Source organism: Myxine glutinosa, chromosome 2, assembly GCF_964187855.1.
Source record: "Myxine glutinosa chromosome 2, kmMyxGlut1.1, whole genome shotgun sequence".
Taxonomy (NCBI): domain Eukaryota; kingdom Metazoa; phylum Chordata; class Myxini; order Myxiniformes; family Myxinidae; genus Myxine; species Myxine glutinosa.
This window is the reverse complement of record NC_136262.1, coordinates 261,441,917-261,461,661: the sequence shown is the minus strand read 5'-3', so window position 1 is coordinate 261,461,661 and position 19,745 is coordinate 261,441,917. Positions and strand designations below refer to the sequence as shown.

General features: G+C 48.7%; 1 protein-coding gene across 4 annotated transcripts in view; it reads left to right on the top strand.

Moving 5' to 3' along the window:
• The window catches only part of LOC137420598 (very-long-chain (3R)-3-hydroxyacyl-CoA dehydratase), a 69,467-nt gene that overhangs the window by 48,576 nt on the left and 1,146 nt on the right, over nucleotides 1-19,745 (top strand). For 3 of the 4 annotated variants that reach the window (XM_068105791.2, XM_068105792.2, XM_068105790.2), the window contains 5 exons: nucleotides 10,170-10,282; nucleotides 10,519-10,625; nucleotides 12,432-12,557; nucleotides 13,006-13,067; nucleotides 19,529-19,655. In XM_068105791.2, coding sequence (XP_067961892.1) covers nucleotides 10,170-10,282; nucleotides 10,519-10,625; nucleotides 12,432-12,557; nucleotides 13,006-13,067; nucleotides 19,529-19,621 — 501 coding nt within the window. In that variant the 3' untranslated portion in view covers nucleotides 19,622-19,655. Of the gene's footprint in view, nucleotides 1-10,169; nucleotides 10,283-10,518; nucleotides 10,626-12,431; nucleotides 12,558-13,005; nucleotides 13,068-14,046; nucleotides 14,755-19,528; nucleotides 19,656-19,745 lie in introns of those variants that run through there. The other variant, XM_068105794.2, reaches the window with a different exon arrangement.

Here is a 19,745-nt window from a genome sequence, read left to right as displayed (position 1 = left end):
GGTACTTCGCCGCTTCGGACACGCAGGCGAGCGTCGGCGTGGCCGTCACGGCCCTCGACGCTGATGTTCAGCAGCATGTTCCACAGCATCAGCTTCTACAGCACGCTGATGTTCAGCGGCATGCTGATACGCACCTCGTGAGCGCCGCCACGCCCCGCCCACCGCCGCGACGAAAACCGCCACCGCGGGGAAACCCGCCAACTCCACCGGCCTGGCGGAGCCAGCCGCGCTCCTCCAGCTCCACCACCTAGTGCTGGTTCCACGCCAAGTTCGGCCACGAAGCTCGGCGGTGTCATCCGCCGTGCTCCTTCAACGGGTCGGGAAACGCCCGGGCCAGCGCTCAATAGTGGCGATGAGCGCCGGCCGTTCGAGCAGCCTGCTGTTCATAACGGACACCTTCTCCAGGCGCCATTACCTGTGCGACACGGGAGCGCAGGTGAGTGTCATTCCCGCCGGCACGTCAGACAAGCACGCCGCGGGTGGGGGCCCCGCGCTGCTTGCCGCGAATGGGACGCCCATCCGTACGTACGGAAAACGCTGCCTCTCTCTGCGGTTTGGAGGGCAGGTTTTCCGATGGACGTTCGTCACCGCCGACGTGCCCATGGCACTGCTTGGCACGGACTTCCTGTGCGCTAATGGGCTCCTGGTCGACGTCAAGCGCAGACGGCTTGTCCAGGCCGAGACGTTCAGCTCGCTCGCTTGTGCGTTGCCCAGCTCAACGAGCGGCTTGCCAAGCGGCTTGCCGAACGATTCGGTTCCGGCCACGTTGGTCTGTACGCTTCCGGCAGCGGACGCATTCACCCGCCTCCTCGCCGGCTTCCCGGCCCTCACGCGGCCCACCTTCTCGGCGGGGGCCGTCAAGCACGGGGTGGCCCATCACATCCCCACCGTCGGGCCACCGGTCTACGCCCGGGCACGTCGCCTCGAGCCGACGAAGCTGGCGGTGGTAAAAGCGGAGTTCGCTACCCTGGAGCGACTCGGCATCGTTCGGCGCTCAGAGAGCGCTTGGGCGTCGCCGCTGCACATCGTGCCGAAGCCCGGCGGGGGATGGCGACCGTGCGGGGACTATCGCCATCTCAATGACGCCACGACTCCCGACCGCTACCCCGTCCCCCACATTCAGGACTTTTCCGCCCGTTTGGCGGGCAGGTCCTTCTTCTCGAAGGTGGACCTCATACGCGGCTACCATCAGGTCCCCGTCAGGCCGGAGGACGTCCCGAAGACGGCGGTCATCACGCCATTCGGACTCTTCGAGTTCCTGCGCATGCCCTTCGGTCTGAAGAATGCGGCTCAGGCATTCCAGCGACTGATGGACAGCGTCCTGCGCGACTTGGATTTTGTCTACGTCTACCTGGACGATATCCTCGTCGCCAGCGCGTCCCGCGAAGAGCACCTTCGCCACCTCCGCACGCTCTTCGAACGCCTGGGCCAGCATGGCCTGATTGTGAACCCCGCAAAGTGCCGGTTCGGCGCCGCCACAATCGATTTTCTGGGGCACCGTGTCACCAGGCACGGAGCCGTCCCCCTGCCGGCCAAGGTGGAGGCGGTGAAGGGGTTTCCGCGCCCCCGCACGATCAGAGGGCTGCAGGAGTTCCTGGGCATGGTGAACTTTTACCATCGGTTCCTGCCCCGTATCGCCCAGCTCCTGCGCCCCCTGCACGAAGCTCTCCGAGGTAAGCCGGGCAAAGGCGACGTTACCTGGACCGAACAGATGGACACGGCGTTCACGGGCGCGAAGCTCGCCTTGGCTAACGCCACCATGCTCGCGCACCCGGCGCCCGATGCACCGATCGCCCTCACCACCGATGCCTCAGACTACGCGGTGGGCGCGGTGCACGAGCAATGGGTGCGTGGAGCTTGGCAACCGCTGGCGTTCTTTAGCCGGCAGCTTCGCCCGCCCGAACGCCGGTACAGTACCTTCGACCGCGAGTTGCTCGGACTTCACTTGGCGGTCAGGCACTTCCGCCATCTGCTCGAGGGCCGGGCGTTCACTGCCTTCCTCGACCACAAGCCGCTGATCTTCACGATGGGCAAGGTCACCGAGCCGTGGTCGGCCCGGCAGCAGCGTCACCTCTCGGCCGTGTCCGAGTACACGACGGACATCCAGCACGTCGCGGGGAAGGACAACCCGGTGGCGGATTGCCTTTCCCGGGCCGTCGCCCACGCAGTCCACCTCGGCATCGACTATGCCCGGATGGCAGCGGACCAGGCCGCTGACCCCGACGTCCAGGCCTTGCGGACCGCCGTCACGGGCCTCCGCGTCACCGAGGTGCCGTTCGACGGCGCGGGCGCGGCCCTCTTGTGCGACGTCTCCCTCGGGCGTCCTCACCCCATCGTGCCCGCGGGCTGGCAGCGCCAGGTGTTTGACGCCATCCACGGCCTGTCCCACCCGGGCGCGAGGGCCTCCCAAAGGCTGATCGCCGACAAGTTCGTCTGGCATGGCCTCCGGAAGGCCGTCCGCGGCTGGGCCAGGACGTACCTCGCGTGCCAGCGCGCCAAGGTGCACCGGCACACCCAGGCCCCGTTGGCCCCGTTCACGGTGCCGGAACGCCGGTTTGACCACGTCCACGTGGACCTGGTGGGACCTCTGCCCCCCTCGCGGGGTTTCACCTACGTCCTCACCATGGTGGACCGCACCACCCGGTGGCCGGAGGCCGTGCCCTTGGCGTCGACAACGGCGGCCGATGTCGCGCAGGCTTTCATCGCCACCTGGGTCGCCCGGTTCGGCGCCCCCTCAGACATCTCATCCGACCGCGGCCCCCAGTTCACCTCGGAGCTCTGGGGGGCGGTTGCGCAGGGGCTCGCGGTCCGGCTGCATCGAACCACGGCCTACCACCCCCAGGCTAACGGCCTGTGTGAGCGATTTCACCGCTCATTGAAGGCCGCGCTCCGGGCCACCCTCCGCGACGGCGGCTGGGTCGACAGGCTCCCCTGGGTCCTGCTGGGCCTCCGGACGGCGCCCAAGGAGGACCTGCGCGCATCCGCGGCGGAGTTGGTCTTCGGGCAACCGCTGCGGGTGCCGGGCGAGTTCCTCCCCGACTCCACGGCACCATGGTCCGCCGCACAGCAGCGCTCCGCTCTGCAAGAGACCGCCCAGAGGTTCGCCCCGGTGCCAACGGCATGCCACGGGCACCCACCGACGCACGTCGCCCCGGAGCTTCGCACGGCGGAGTACGTCTTCGTCCGCCACGATGCCCATCGGACACCACTGCGGCCCCCGTACGACGGGCCTTTCCGCGTGCTGGAGACCGGGGTGAAGCACTTCACCCTGGACATCGGCGGTACTCCTGACCGCGTTTCGGTAGACCGCCTCAAGCCGGCCCACCTCGATGTGGACCATCCACCGCCAGTGGCCCAACCCCCACGTCGGGGCCGCCCTCCTGCGGGCGGACCCCCGGCACCGCCCAGCCACGCCGCCCCCCGGTCCTGCACCCATCCCAGGGGCAGCCAGGGGCATCCCACCTGGCATCCCTGCACCCCGGACGCCGCCGATCGCCAGGGGGCGCTTCGGCCGGGTCATTCGTCTGCCCCGCAAACTGGCCTTCCAGGTGCGCGGGAATTCTGGGGGGGCGCGTGTGGCGGACACAAAAGCCCACTGGCGTGGTGACATCATTCCGCGCACCAAGTGGGCGGCGGCCACGCCCGAGGGGTAGGCGTGGCCTCATGATATACACCGGGCGACCAGCCCGGAGCAGTTCAGTGTTACAGTGTGCTCTTACAATAAAGACGTTTATATGTTACCGCTTGTCCGCTTCCTCCTTGCTCACAAGCAGCGCGCGTAACGCCGCGCTTTAACACCATGCTGCATATAAATACCACACCATACTGCATAGAAATACCACACCATGCTGCATAGAAATACCACTCCATGCTGCATATAAATACCACACCATGCTGCATATAAATACCACACCATACTGCATAGAAATACCACTCCATGCTGCATAGAAATACCACTCCATGCTGCATAGAAATACCACTCCATGCTGCATAGAAATACCACACCATGCTGCATAGAAATACCACTCCATGCTGCATAGAAATACCACACCATGCTGCATAGAAATACCACACCATGCTGCATATAAATACCACACCATACTGCATAGAAATACCACTCCATGCTGCATAGAAATACCACTCCATGCTGCATAGAAATACCACACCATGCTGCATATAAATACCACTCCATGCTGCATAGAAATACCACACCATGCTGCATATAAATACCACTCCATGCTGCATAGAAATACCACACCATGCTGCATAGAAATACCACTCCATGCTGCATAGAAATACCACACCATGCTGCATAGAAATACCACACCATGCTGCATAGAAATACCACACCATGCTGCATAGAAATACCACACCATGCTGCATATAAATACCACACCATGCTGCATATAAATACCACTCCATGCTGCATAGAAATACCACACCATGCTGCATAGAAATACCACTCCATGCTGCATACAAATACCACTCCATGCTGCATAGAAATACCACACCATGCTGCATAGAAATACCACACCATGATGCATATAAATACCACACCATGCTGCATAGAAATACCACACCATGCTGCATGTAAATACCACTCCATGCTGCATAGAAATACCACACCATGCTGCATAGAAATACCACACCAAGCTGCATATAAATACCACTCCATGCTGCATAGAAATACCACTCCATGCTGCATAGAAATACCACACCATGCTGCATAGAAATACCACACCATGCTGCACAGAAATACCACACCAAGCTGCATATAAATACCACTCCATGCTGCATAGAAATACCACACCATGCTGCATAGAAATACCACACCATGCTGCATATAAATACCACTCCATGCTGCATAGAAATACCACACCATGCTGCATAGAAATACCACACCATGCTGCATAGAAATACCACACCATGCTGCATAGAAATACCACACCATGCTGCATAGAAATACCACACCATGCTGCATAGAAATACCACACCATGCTGCATATAAATACCACTCCATGCTGCATAGAAATACCACACCATGCTGCATACAAATACCACACCATGCTGCATATAAATACCACACCATGCTGCATATAAATACCACACCATGCTGCATATAAATACCACACCATGCTGCATAGAAATACCACACCATGCTGCATAGAAATACCACTCCATGCTGCATAGAAATACCACACCATGCTGCATAGAAATACCACACCATGCTGCATAGAAATACCACACCTCGCTGCATAGAAATACCACGCCATGCTGCATAGAAATACCACACCATGCTGCATAGAAATACCACACCATGCTGCATAGAAATACCACACCATGCTGCATAGAAATACCACACCATGCTGCATATAAATACCACACCATGCTGAATAGAAATACCACACCATGCTGCATATAAATACCACACCATGCTGCATATAAATACCACACCATGCTGCATAGAAATACCACACCATGCTGCATAGAAATACCACACCATGCTGCATAGAAATACCACACCTCGCTGCATAGAAATACCACGCCATGCTGCATATAAATACCACTCCATGCTGCATAGAAATACCACACCATGCTGCATATAAATACCACTCCATGCTGCATAGAAATACCACACCATGCTGCATAGAAATACCACACCAAGCTGCATATAAATACCACTCCATGCTGCATAGAAATACCACTCCATGCTGCATAGAAATACCACACCATGCTGCATAGAAATACCACACCATGCTGCATAGAAATACCACACCAAGCTGCATAGAAATACCACACAATGCTGCATATAAATACCACTCCATGCTGCATAGAAATACCACACCATGCTGCATAGAAATACCACTCCATGCTGCATAGAAATACCACACCATGCTGCATATAAATACCACATCATGCTGCATAGAAATACCACACCATGCTGCATAGAAATACCACTCCATGCTGCATAGAAATACCACACCATGCTGCATAGAAATACCACACCATGCTGCATAGAAATACCACACCTCGCTGCATAGAAATACCATGCCATGCTGCATAGAAATACCACACCATGCTGCCTAGAAATACCACACCATGCTGCCTAGAAATACCACACCATGCTGCATAGAAATACCACACCATGCTGCATAGAAATACCACACCATGCTGCATATAAATACCACTCCATGCTGCATAGAAATACCACACCATGCTGCATATAAATACCACTCCATGCTGCATAGAAATACCACACCATGCTGCATAGAAATACCACACCAAGCTGCATATAAATACCACTCCATGCTGCATAGAAATACCACTCCATGCTGCATAGAAATACCACACCATGCTGCATAGAAATACCACACCATGCTGCATAGAAATACCACACCAAGCTGCATAGAAATACCACACAATGCTGCATATAAATACCACTCCATGCTGCATAGAAATACCACACCATGCTGCATAGAAATACCACTCCATGCTGCATAGAAATACCACACCATGCTGCATATAAATACCACATCATGCTGCATAGAAATACCACACCATGCTGCATAGAAATACCACACCATGCTGCATAGAAATACCACACCATGCTGCATATAAATACCACTCTGTGCTGCATAGAAATACCACACCATGCTGCATAGAAATACCACACCATGCTGCATAGAAATACCACACCATGCTGCATAGAAATACCACACCATGCTGCATAGAAATACCACACCATGCTGCATATAAATACCACTCTGTGCTGCATAGAAATACCACACCATGCTGCATAGAAATACCACACCATGCTGCATATAAATACCACATCATGCTGCATAGAAATACCACACCATGCTGCATAGAAATACCACACCATGCTGCATAGAAATACCACACCATGCTGCATATAAATACCACTCTGTGCTGCATAGAAATACCACACCATGCTGCATAGAAATACCACACCATGCTGCATAGAAATACCACACCATGCTGCATATAAATACCACACCATGCTGCATAGAAATACCACACCATGCTGCATAGAAATACCACTCCATGCTGCATAGAAATACCACACCATGCTGCATAGAAATACCACACCATGCTGCATAGAAATACCACACCTCGCTGCATAGAAATACCACGCCATGCTGCATAGAAATACCACACCATGCTGCCTAGAAATACCACACCATGCTGCCTAGAAATACCACACCATGCTGCATAGAAATACCACACCATGCTGCATATAAATACCACACCATGCTGCATATAAATACCACACCATGCTGCATATAAATACCACACCATGCTGCATATAAATACCACACCATGCTGCATAGAAATACCACTCCATGCTGCATAGAAATACCACACCATGCTGCATAGAAATACCACACCATGCTGCATAGAAATACCACACCATGCTGCATATAAATACCACACCATGCTGCATAGAAATACCACACCATGCTGCATATAAATACCACACCATGCTGCATATAAATACCACACCATGCTGCATAGAAATACCACACCATGCTGCATAGAAATACCACTCCATGCTGCATAGAAATACCACACCATGCTGCATAGAAATACCACACCATGCTGCATAGAAATACCACACCTCGCTGCATAGAAATACCACACCATGCTGCATAGAAATACCACACCTCGCTGCATAGAAATACCACGCCATGCTGCATAGAAATACCACACCTCGCTGCATAGAAATACCACGCCATGCTGCATAGAAATACCACACCATGCTGCATAGAAATACCACTCCATGCTGCATAGAAATACCACACCTCGCTGCATAGAAATACCACGCCATGCTGCATAGAAATACCACACCATGCTGCATATAAATACCACACCATGCTGCATAGAAATACCACACCATGCTGCATATAAATACCACGCCATGCTGCATAGAAATACCACACCATGCTGCATATAAATACCACACCATGCTGCATATAAATACCACACCATGCTGCATAGAAATACCACACCATGCTGCATAGAAATACCACTCCATGCTGCATAGAAATACCACGCCATGCTGCATAGAAATACCACACCATGCTGCATAGAAATACCACACCATGCTGCATATAAATACCACACCATGCTGCATATAAATACCACACCATGCTGCATATAAATACCACACCATGCTGCATATAAATACCACGCCATGCTGCATATAAATACCACACCATGCTGCATAGAAATACCACACCATGCTGCATAGAAATACCACACCATGCTGCATAGAAATACCACGCCATGCTGCATAGAAATACCACACCATGCTGCATGCATGTTTGATTTAGTTTTTGTTAACGTCATTGTAGCATACCTGCCTGCTCTACTGCTTCAGCATTAATTTACCTTTCACCAAGCCCAGGTATTCTGTACTTGGGCCGTTGTGGGGATTATACGTTCGTTTTATTATCGCCAAATGGTACGAATATTATTATTGTTCTTAATATTATTCGTATTAATAAATGCTTTGTGAGAATGTTATCATTGTTTTTGTTATTTCTTCTCATGTCATGGAAGGACCTATGAAACTGCTCTATGCACCTTTACGTGGCGCGTGCTTAGAAACACAGGAATTCTTCCTGATTCTTTGTAGTTAATAAGCCTAGTAATCTCAGGAGATCATATCTTAATCTATTCTCATTTTGAAAAGCTACCAGGGCTCTGCTGCTGAACCCGTTGGGGAAGCTGAGAGCTCTTTCATATGGCCCCTCAGTAGGAATTTCCGACTATGTCAGTACCTGCAGGGGGCGATATTTTTGCCCTTCGCCCCGAGCGCCACAAACCATCACTCCGCCGCTGGTCTCACGAACTCATGAAACCCATTCCAGCAGAACGCTGTATCCTCGAGTACAAGAGTAGAAGGCCCTTTAATTTTCATGCTTGCAATAAACGTTTCACATTATTCCTTTCCTACTTTGTAATTTTTTTCTATTTTTATCTTCGACAGTCCAAATGCACAAATGTAAAGTCATGCCAGAGTGGTATCTTAAAGGGCTGTGGGTTCTGACCTGACTGCAGGAAAAATATTAAAGAGAAACTAAACTCATATTTAAAAAAATTTTTTTATTTTTTATATCTGATTGTTTTTTTTTTTGTTTTTTTTGTTTTGTATACTGAATCGAGGCTCGTGAAAGAGCTGACATTTACTTCACAAACAAATCAACCAGACAAACAAAATATATAAAAAGAGGGAGCGGAAGACAAGAGAAGGGGAAGCACACAAACACTTGAGGGCACACAACATTTAAGAGCAGGGAGATGTGTGGGAGGGAGAGGGCTTGGGGGGTGGGTGGTGGCAGAAGTATCAAACACAAGGACACCAAGGAGTTCCAGGACAGAAGTTGGTATTTCAAAAAAGTGGAATTGGGGTGAAATTAGCGGGGGTAGAAAAGATCAAGGTTTTGGATGGGGGAAGATAAGAGATGGTGGTGAACAGCTGTTTTAAAGACCTGGAGGGTGGAGTGGGATTGAAGAGAGTGAGGGAGTTTGTTCCAGAGGCGGGAGAAAAGAGGAATGAAGGAGTGAAGGTGAGCAGAGAGTCTTGATTTTGGCAGTTTGACCATAAGAGGGTTGCAGGCAGATCTTGTGCGACCTGTAGGAATATTTGCTGGACAGAGCCCAGATAGAGTTAGGGGGGGCAAGGCCGGAGAGGAGTCGGTAGAAGACGGAAAGACCACCAACCTGCCTGCGGTGAGTGAGTGAGAGGCCCTCGGAGTTGGCTTCATCGCGGGAGATTCCACTGATTCTGAATGCCTTGGTTTCAACAGCGTGAAGATGAGCTAGGTGTGAGGCAGGAGCACCAGCCATAGCTATTTAATTGACCGCTTCAAACCTTTATATGAATAAACATTATGATTAAGCAGTAAAACATTTGGTGAATTTCCCAGTAATTTATATGGAAGCAGCTGTATCTTGCCATTGCGCGGCTGATTGGCTGTAAAATTAGTGCCTTTTCACAGCCAATCAGGAACTCAAAAAGGCAAGACCTGGTGATACAAATACACATTTTGCGGTTGATGAAATTCTCTCAAAGGATAAATAAAAGAACAAAACAAACTGCATGGAAACCACCAAATGTTTGTTTGTTTTTGTTTTGAACGCAGATGGTAGGCAGGTGCTTTATACTCTTCGTCGTCATTTGGAATGAGGAGCATGTGCAGAACAACGACGTTGTGTTTGCCGTGTTCTACTTGTGGAGCGCTTTGGAATTATTTCGGTAAGTTTTTCAATCCACAGGTTGGCGCCGGGCGGCGTTCCGTCCACACGTATGACGTATTACGGTGTAATCCTGAAACTCTGGCCTGGAAACGATGTGATCAAAAGAAAACGTTCCTTTGGATCGGGCCTATCGGAGAGAACGCAGACTAACGAGCAGACTTGGGAATAACGAATACATGGGATTGTTGCAGGTTTTCTCCCTTTAACCTCTATTTATGTCATTCCTATCCGCAGACACCCATACTACATGCTTTCCGCATTAAAGCTCGAAATGTTCTTTGTTACGTGGTTACGTTATTCTGCCTGGATCGTCCTCGACCCACTCAGTCTCGTGGCAGAAGGTACGCTAAACACCAATTCCTTCCCCGCACCTTTTCTCGAGAGTGTGCGGGATGTCCTCAGCCATTTCAAAGCAAACGGAATACTCAACCTGATGTGATCCAAGTGCTTGGAGGTCCAGGCAATCCGGGAATTGCTTTCCGTATATGATTCAAATTAGATGATATGTTAATCGTCTCTTCATTCACTCAGCATTTTCATCATTATTGTACACAACGTCTCCTAAAAGGGTAAAACGATTCCACATTATAAATAATATCCATGTACGGGAGAGAAGGCACAATCATTACATAATGAATTTATTTATAAACTAGTGGCACTTCAGGTGGACAACAACAACTCTTTTTAAATCTATATCTTATAAATGTTTTCAAGTGTTTTTTTATGTTTGTTTGTACATTTCTACGTTATTCTTTCACGGCTCAACTGTAGTACCCAGAAGCCCCAAATTGTAGGTGAAGGCACTTCGGAATCTGGGTAAGGTTTTAAGGTACCACACCTTGGACCTCATATCTGTTTTGACGCCAGCAAGGGCTGCTATGAAGTGTACATTGGGATGTAGGATCAGGTAGTGCTGCCACTGGCCCACAGGCAAAAGGTAACCACCATAAGACCAATAACTCTATGGCTTTTCAATGTCCAACACATCCCGAAACCACTTTTTTTTTCTTTTCTTTTTTTTGTATACTGAATCGAGGCTCGTGAAAGAGCTAACATTTACTTCACAAACAAATCAACCAGACAAACAAAATACCCAAAAGAGGGAGCGGAAGACAAGATGGGGAGAGAAGGGGAAGCACACAAACACAACATCCAAGAGCAGGGAGATGTGTGGAAGGGAGAGGGCCCGGGGGTAGGAGGCATGGGAAAGGGGGGGGGGGGGGGAGGGAGAAGTATAAAACACAAGGACACCAAGGACTTCCTGGACAGAAGTTGGTATTTCAAAAAAGTGGCATTGGGGTGAAATTAGCGGGGGTAGAAAAGATCAAGGTTTTGGATGGGGGAAGATAAGAGATGGTGGTGAACAGCTGTTTTAAAGACCTGGAGGGTGGAGTGGGATTGAAGACAGTGAGGGAGTTTGTTCCAGAGGTGGGAGAAAAGAGGAATGAAGGAGTGAAGGTGAGCAGAGAGTCTTGATTTTGGCAGTTTAACCATAAGAGGGTTGCAGGCAGATCTTGTGCGACCTGTAGGAATATTTGCGGGACAGAGCCCAGAGAGAGCTGGGGCGGCAAGGCCAGAGAGGAGTCGGTAGAAGACGGAAAGACCACCAACCTGCCTGCGGTGAGTGAGTGAGAGCTGAGAGGCCCTTGGAGTTAGCTTCATCGCGGGAGATTCCAATGATTCTGAACGCTTTGGTTTCAACAGCGTGAAGCCGAGCTAGGTGTGAGGCAGGAGCACCAGCCCAGAGGGGAGAGCAGTATTCCATTGAGCTGCGGATGAAAGCCTTGTATGTGGTGAGGAGCTCAGGTGTGCCAAGGAAGGACTTCGCACGACGGAGGATGCCCAGTCGGCGACTGGCTTTGGAGGCCAGATTTGAAATGTGGGTTTCCCAGGAAATCTGTCGGGAAAAGGATGTCGGGAAAAGGTCACCCAGTCGGACAGCGCTGGATTTCTGGTACAAGAAATGTTTAACTAGTTGATCAGTCCAATGAACGTACATTTTCACATCATGACATTTGACACATCATCTCATCATGACACATCTACTCCACTCGTACTTGTCACGATAATTATCATTTAACCATAATATTTAATTTAGTTCTGAAGCATCCATAAAAAATGGACTTGCATGTCACCCTTTCTTGCAGTTGTCTGTATCGCGAAATCGACCGTTTACTTTGGCCAATACTCCATCGGCTTCACCTCGTCGCCAAACATGTCCATAGAGATACCGATCTTGCTGTACATGTATATCTTGGTCTTCATTCCTGCAGGTAAATGCAATTTTAGGCAATGTACAGGTAGTACACCACAGAGGTTAACTCGTTGTGGATTACCAAGCAGACTTGGGAATGCTAACTATCCGGGTTTCTACGAACTCATTGCATGAACTTGTTGTACCTGAACAGCACCGATCATGGCATCACAAGGTAATTTTACAACAAAGTGTAGAATGTAAAAAAGAGGTCTCGTCAAGAGGTTTTCTATTAATTTCAAAATGATAAAGTACAAATACTCCAATATGTCTTCACATGGAATCACATCGGTAACCTTGTAGGACGTTCTTTAGCAGCGAATTGAAATCTCGAAGTGATCATTTGTTTTGATGAAGTGAAGAAGTTGTTCGAAGTGATGACAACATTTAAACGAACGCTACCTTTTTACAAACGGGCTTTTTGGGATGAACCGATTCCTCCTCGTTTCTGCTGCTCTTCCCTTTAGGCTTCTACGTCAAATGCAAGTACCTGATGTTACAGAGGAGGAAACTTGTGAATGGCTGGAAGGTAAAACTGAAATGAACTTTGTCTTCGTTCGGTCGTGTGATCGAGGTCAAGCGTTTAAAATAGCATTTTGGAACAGCGCAAATTGGTTTTTCTACGAACGCATTGCAAAAGTATTGTTTTTTATCATGAAGTTTCGACTAGTGTTGTCTCAACAGGTAGGAATATTGTCCTACACTGTAGGATTTTAAAAAAAAATGTAAACATATAAATTACAAGTTCCCTTACAAGGAACTTCAATGCAGGAGGAGGTTATTAGGCCTCGGTAGCCTGTGCAATGGTTGCCAACCTACGGTTGTCTGTACTCTATGAAGCAATTTAAGATTTCTTTTTTTAATTACCCTGGCATACCAAAAACCTTAATGTATTTGTACTTCCATTCTTTTTTTACTGTGATGTTTAAAAAAGAAGGCGCATATTGTACTTGTGCACAGCTGTCAGTTCTTTTATTTATTTATATACATGCAAGAATGAGGTAATTGAGGATTCAAAGGCAATAAGTTAACACTGGGGTAGTGGGGCCACAGCTGAATGCAACAAGCAAGGGAATGAATGAACAAGAAAAGAGGAGAAAGAGGAAGAGAGGAAACTGTAACATGCAAGTAAGAGGATTTGGTTATGAAGGGTTTAATGGATGCAGAAAAGATCATGGGAAGGAATGGGGGTGAAATGAGAGGGTGGTGTACTGTCTGCATAAAGCTCTAGGTTTGAAAGGCATTTGCACAAACGGGAAAAGCGGGCGAGAAAAGAGGTGAAACGTGGGGCAAGTTTGGATTTTGGGAGTTGAAGAAGGAGAGGGTTACTCGAAGAACATGCGTGTCAGTTTGGATTTTGGGAGTTGAAGAAGCAGAGGGTTACTCGAAGAACATGTGTGTCCTCTAGTAGGTTGGGGTGGGAGGGTCAAGAGAATAGTTATATAATTTATGCAGAAAAGAGCAGGCCTATTGGCAAACTTGTACATCTCTTCTTGTTCTCTCATTAGCTTTGCCCATTCCCGAAAGGATAGGAGAGGCTGCTGCTGCTGCTGCTGTTGTTGTTGTGCTTCTTGTATAGCCCCGGACAATTCTCTCGAACAAGCCCGTGGCACGAACACAGCCGATCAATCTCCCAGGAACGACCCAGAGATCCCCCACATCCAGGATGGTTTACCCCACCTTCAATAAGGCAGGGCCATGACAGAGATAGAGAAAGACAGAGTGAGAGAGTGAAGAGAAGAGACAAGAGGGAAAGTTCCATGGTCAGCGATTGGCACTCTGACCGTGACCGTGCTGCCCTGACGCATCCGGGCAGCAGGGAAGAATGGGAAAGATTTGATTTGGCTCCCGACTTGCGTTGCGGGGGAGGAGGAGCGGTTACAACCACCGTGAAGAGGCATCCCAGTAGTTGCAGAGCCTATTGTAATTGGTCTGTGTGTCAGTGAGTGATTGATTGAGTGTGTGTGTGAGTGAGTGCGTATGCAGATCCACAATATAGATTGGTCATTCTCAGAGCTAGTGTAATTCTATATACCCTGGAGATCCCCAGCATTGTTAAATGAATGATCTGTCTTATTTGTAACATTTCATTGTCGCACTATATAGACCATCCTGCTTTTCTGTATAAGAGGTTCTATATTATTTTGTATACCATTATTGTGCTTGTTGAACTGTATAAGCCATATAAATACAACTAATAAACAACCTTCTCGAAACAGCTTGTTTACATGTTATAACGACTTTGAGAAAAGGAGGTAATTGAACAAAACGTACTTCCAATCACGTGCTACCTGTGTAACTAATTTCCAAAAGCATTCATGGTATTGGGACACTGGGCGGAGATTATGGCATGTCTGCTCTTTTGAAAACTCACATATCAGAATTTATCTGAGGGTAACATAACTGTCACTGAGTGAGGGGGCCGAGGAGAGGGCATCCTGGCATGATCCGTAATTATCCAAATTGCTTCGGATTGCATGTTTCCACTTGTTGTTGTTGGATTACCTAAAATGACACAATAGTCGATTTCCATAAGTGAGCCACATCAGGCTGCAAGAAGTGAATAAATAAATAAATAAATTTAAGTTTGTTTGGGAAACTTTGAATTGCCACTGTTTGGTCTTGTGTTGCAGCAACTGAATTTAAGAAAGTAAAAAGGGACTAACGGGCAAGAGCCCACCGAGAGAGCAGCTTATCCCAGAGGAGGGGAGTTTCAGCAGGGCAGAAAGAAACAAGCAGATATTTCAAATAGAACCCCACATGAAAATGCTGGGAATGGCAGATTCCCATGGATTAAGAAGAAAATAAATATCCATGGGAATGGGAGATGACTACATGAAGGGATAGTGGTCAACTGAAACCTTGATCCAGTGGAGCAAGGAACATGATTGGACAAACCCAGGTAGGGCTCCACACGCGATATCTAGCTCGCTGTCATCTAACTCTCCGGTAGAACTGTCATCATGCCACCTGGTTGGGTGTGGGTTCCTCTCTCACCAGTCATGGCACCTCAGCAAAGGACTTCTGTGACTCACTGGGATTGACACAATCTGTCAATTTCCCGACCCGGATCTCAGCCAATGGAGTATCTTCTCTTCTAGACTTGGTTATGACAAACTTCCCTGCTAATGTCTGCTGCTCTTCTTCTGCTCCAATCGGTTCTTCTGATCATGTGCTTGTCAAAGTGGACATCTCTCTGGCCATTCTCAGAGAGCCTCCTCAGCGTCGACGAGTCTGGCATTTCACTCAGGCCGACTGGGACGGTCTTCAAGCAGCCATCAATCGTCTGGATTGGTCTCCCATCTCCACTGCCTCTGACATCAATTCTTCCTGGGAATTCTTCCAAAGCAAACTGATCTCTCTCATGCACAGATTTATCCCATCTCGCCTTCAATTGTCTTACCCTTCCTCCCGTCCATGGTACACTGAATCTTGTGGTGAGGCAGTTGCCCTGAAACAACTTGCCTTTGCCTCTTGGAAGGCTAATCCAACTGAAGGAAATCTCAGTTCCTTCCACCAAGCTCGGAACAAGTGTGTGTCTACCCTCAGGAGTGCCAGGAAGCACTATCTCTCCTCACTCAAGAATGAACTCTCAAACCTGTCTCCTTCCTCCAAATCCTGGTGGCGTCTGGTCAAATCCGTTTTTGGTGTTTGTTCCCCCTCCATCCCCTCCCTTACCTCAAATGGCCACACAGTTGACATCGCACGTGACAAAGCCGAATGCCTCAACTCTGTGTTCGCCTCAAAATCCTTAGTCCCAAACCCATCTCTCTCTGTTCCCACCTTTCCCAGTCGAACCCAACTGCTCCTGGACTCTGTGTCCTTCTCTCCTGACAAGGTGGAGGAGTTTTTGTCAAACCTCGACTCTGATTCTGCAACTGGACCAGACGGCATCAGCCCACGGGTCCTAAAATCCTGCTCTGCCGCTCTATCTCACCCTCTCTCTGTTCTTTTCACCCTATCTTTTGCTCAAGGTCATCTGCCAGCATCCTGGAAATCAGCTAACATTACCGCTTTACACAAAAAAGGTGCAAAAACAGATCCTTGCAACTACAGACCAATCAGCCTGCTCCCAATTATCAGCAAAGTCATGGAATCCATCCATCATTGCTTCGGATATGAAATCTTTCCTCTTCTCCAATGGCTTGATCTCTGATCATCAATTTGGTTTCAGACCAGGTCACTCTACTCTGGACATGCTGCTTCTGCTGTCTCAACAATGGATGGAGGTCCTCAATGCCAAACAGGAAATCAGAGCTGTCTCCCTTGACATATCACGGGCCTTTGATACGGTCTGGCACCCAGCTCTGCTCACCAAACTCTCCTCCTATGGTATCCATGGAAATCTCCATGCATGGCTTGCGGACTTCCTCTCTGGTCATAGTCAACGTGTGGCCCTGAATGGATTTCTCTCATCTCCCCTTCCTGTTCAGGCTGGAGTTCCCCAAGGAAGTGTGCTGGGCCCTGTGCTTTTTCTGGTCTTTATCAATGATCTCTCCGACTCTCTGGAAAATCCTCTCTATCTCTTTGCTGATGACTCCACTCTCTGCCGCTCCATTCCTCTTCCCTCAGATCGGCAGTCTGCAGCCTCCTCACTCTCTGAAGACCTGGACAAAATCACAGACTGGTCAAACAAGTGGAACATGTCTTTCAATCCTGACAAATCTCACTCTCTTACTATGTCTCTCCGAAAAGATCGACTGGACAACCCTCCCATCTACTTTCTCAACAATCCTCTCCAAGAAGTTCTGTCACTCAAGCTTTTGGGTCTCACTATCTGCCATGATCTTTCTTGGGAAAACCACATTTCCAAGCTGGCCTCCAAAGCCAGTCGCCGACTGGGCATCCTCCGTCGTGCGAAGTCCTTCCTCGGCACACCTGAGCTCCTCACCACATACAAGGCTTTCATCCGCAGCTCAATGGAATACTGTTCTCCCCTATGGGCTGGTGCTCCTGCCTCACACCTGGCTCGGCTTCACGCTGTTGAATCCAAAGCTTTCAAAATCATTGGAATCTCCCGCGATGAAGCTATCTCTGAGGGCCTTTCACTCACTCACCGCAGGCAGGTAGGTGGCCTTTCTGTCTTCTACCGACTCCTCTCCGGCCTTGCTCCCCCAGCTCTCTCTGTGCTCTGTCCCCCAAATATTCCTACAGGTCGCACAAGATCTGCCAGCAACCCTCTGATGGTTAAACTGCCGAAATCTCGGCTCTCTGCTCACCTTCACTCTTTCATTCCTCTTTTCTCCCGCCTGTGGAACAAACTCCCACACTCCCTTCAATCCCTCTCCTCCCTCCAGGTCTTTAAAACAGCTGTTCACCACCATCTCTTATCTTCCCCCATCCATAACCTTGATCTTTTCTACCCCCACTAATTCACCCCAGATCCACCTTGTTTGAAATTCCAACTTCTTTCCTGGAAATCCTGGCAGTGTCCATATGTTTATACCTCTCTCACCCCCCCCCCCCCCTTCACATGCCTCCCCCCCTTCACATGCCTCCCCCCCAAAGCCCTCTCCCTCCCACAGATCTCTCGATGTCTCCATGTCTCTCGGTCCCTGCTCTCAAATGTTGTGTTTGTGTCCTTCTCCCTCTCTCCCCATCTTGTCTACCGCTCCCGATGTTATTTGTTTTATGTGTCTGTTTGTCTTTCATGTGTGATTAATGTTCGCTCTTTCACGAGCCTCGATCTTGTATACAAAAAAAAAGAAAGAAAAAAAAAAGGTGATTATGTGTGTTGGGGGTGAGGGAGGAGGGAGGAATGCAGATAAGCAAGAAGCATGGACCATGAAAGATCGACTAGAGAACCACTGGAGAATCTTTAGATTCCATATTAAAATTTTGGATAACTAGCACAAGCCCTCGTATGATTGCATGATGGTGGAAGCGACGCTAACATGCACTTTCACCATCTTAGTCCATCCAGTGTGATTGCTCCAGGCTTAAGTTGTCTTTGGAAAGGGGAGCACCTATAATATGTCACATGCAGCCACTTTGTAAAAAAACAACAACTTGTGGCCACACAAATAAAATACTCCAGTTGGGACAAGCACTCACTTCTTACATGACCAGTATTCATGGGAGACAATGTCAGAGTGCACCGCTCTCGTGCAGTTATAAACTTCTTACAAAATGATGCCATCACAACGTTGTCCTGGCCTCAAAGGAGTCTTTACTTAAATCCAATAAAGACAATCTTAAATCTTGGGACATTATTGGATGTAGAATTAAGAAAATGGACCCTCTGGTGCAGATTCTGGTACAGTTTAGAGGACTGTTTTGCATACATTATGGAAATGATTCCATTTGGATTCTCTTTGTCAGCATCTTCAGGAGAGAAAAATGAGGTTTGTAGAAGTTTCTTATAGCGATGTTCACTGTTTATAAACAAACCCACCATATCCGCGCATGCGCAGCAGCCTGGTTGGCAAAAGCGCAGTGTTTTCGTGCTCGACACGTGATCGTTTCGGAGTATTTTAATAGTCTTGACACTGTTGCAAAATCTCGGTACAAATCGAAGTTGAGTTATAGGAATGGTGAGGATATTCTTCCGGATCCATTTGCATTGAAAGGATGGCAAAACAATCCATCTTGCTGGCCAGATTTGAACTACGGCGACGTGAACACGTACTTGATCGACACACCGGGTATCTACACAAGGGAGTCACTGAAGGCATTCAGGTCACTAGAGGCATACAATTTTTTTTTAAGTGGTCATGTGAAGCCACTGAGGTATCATGCGATCGGGAATGATGTACCATTCTGCTTTATCAAAGGCAAAGTCATACCATCACAGCGTCTCAACAACAAACCTCATGAGGCCTGGGTGTGTGTGGGGAAGAAGGAAGCTTCTGTCTACTGTGCACATTGTACATGTATGGCTGGGTGAGTGATAAATATTGCCTTTTGAAGTTTGTCAATTACATACATTGTGCAATATTTATGAGTTTTGATTAAACAAAGAATGATGTTGTTATTGTGTGCCCACTCCAGGTTGGGAGAAGTTTGCAGCCACGTCGCTGCAGTGCTTTTCAAAATAGAAGCTGCAGTGAAGGTGGGATTAACACAGTCGTCTTGCACAAGTGAAGCATGTCAGTGGAACAAGACATTCAGAGAAAAGGTACCTGTCCAATATTTAAAAACATTCGTGTTTCAGAGATTATTTTATATTGTTGTATTTTGATCACAGTTTGTTTGACCCTCGTACTAT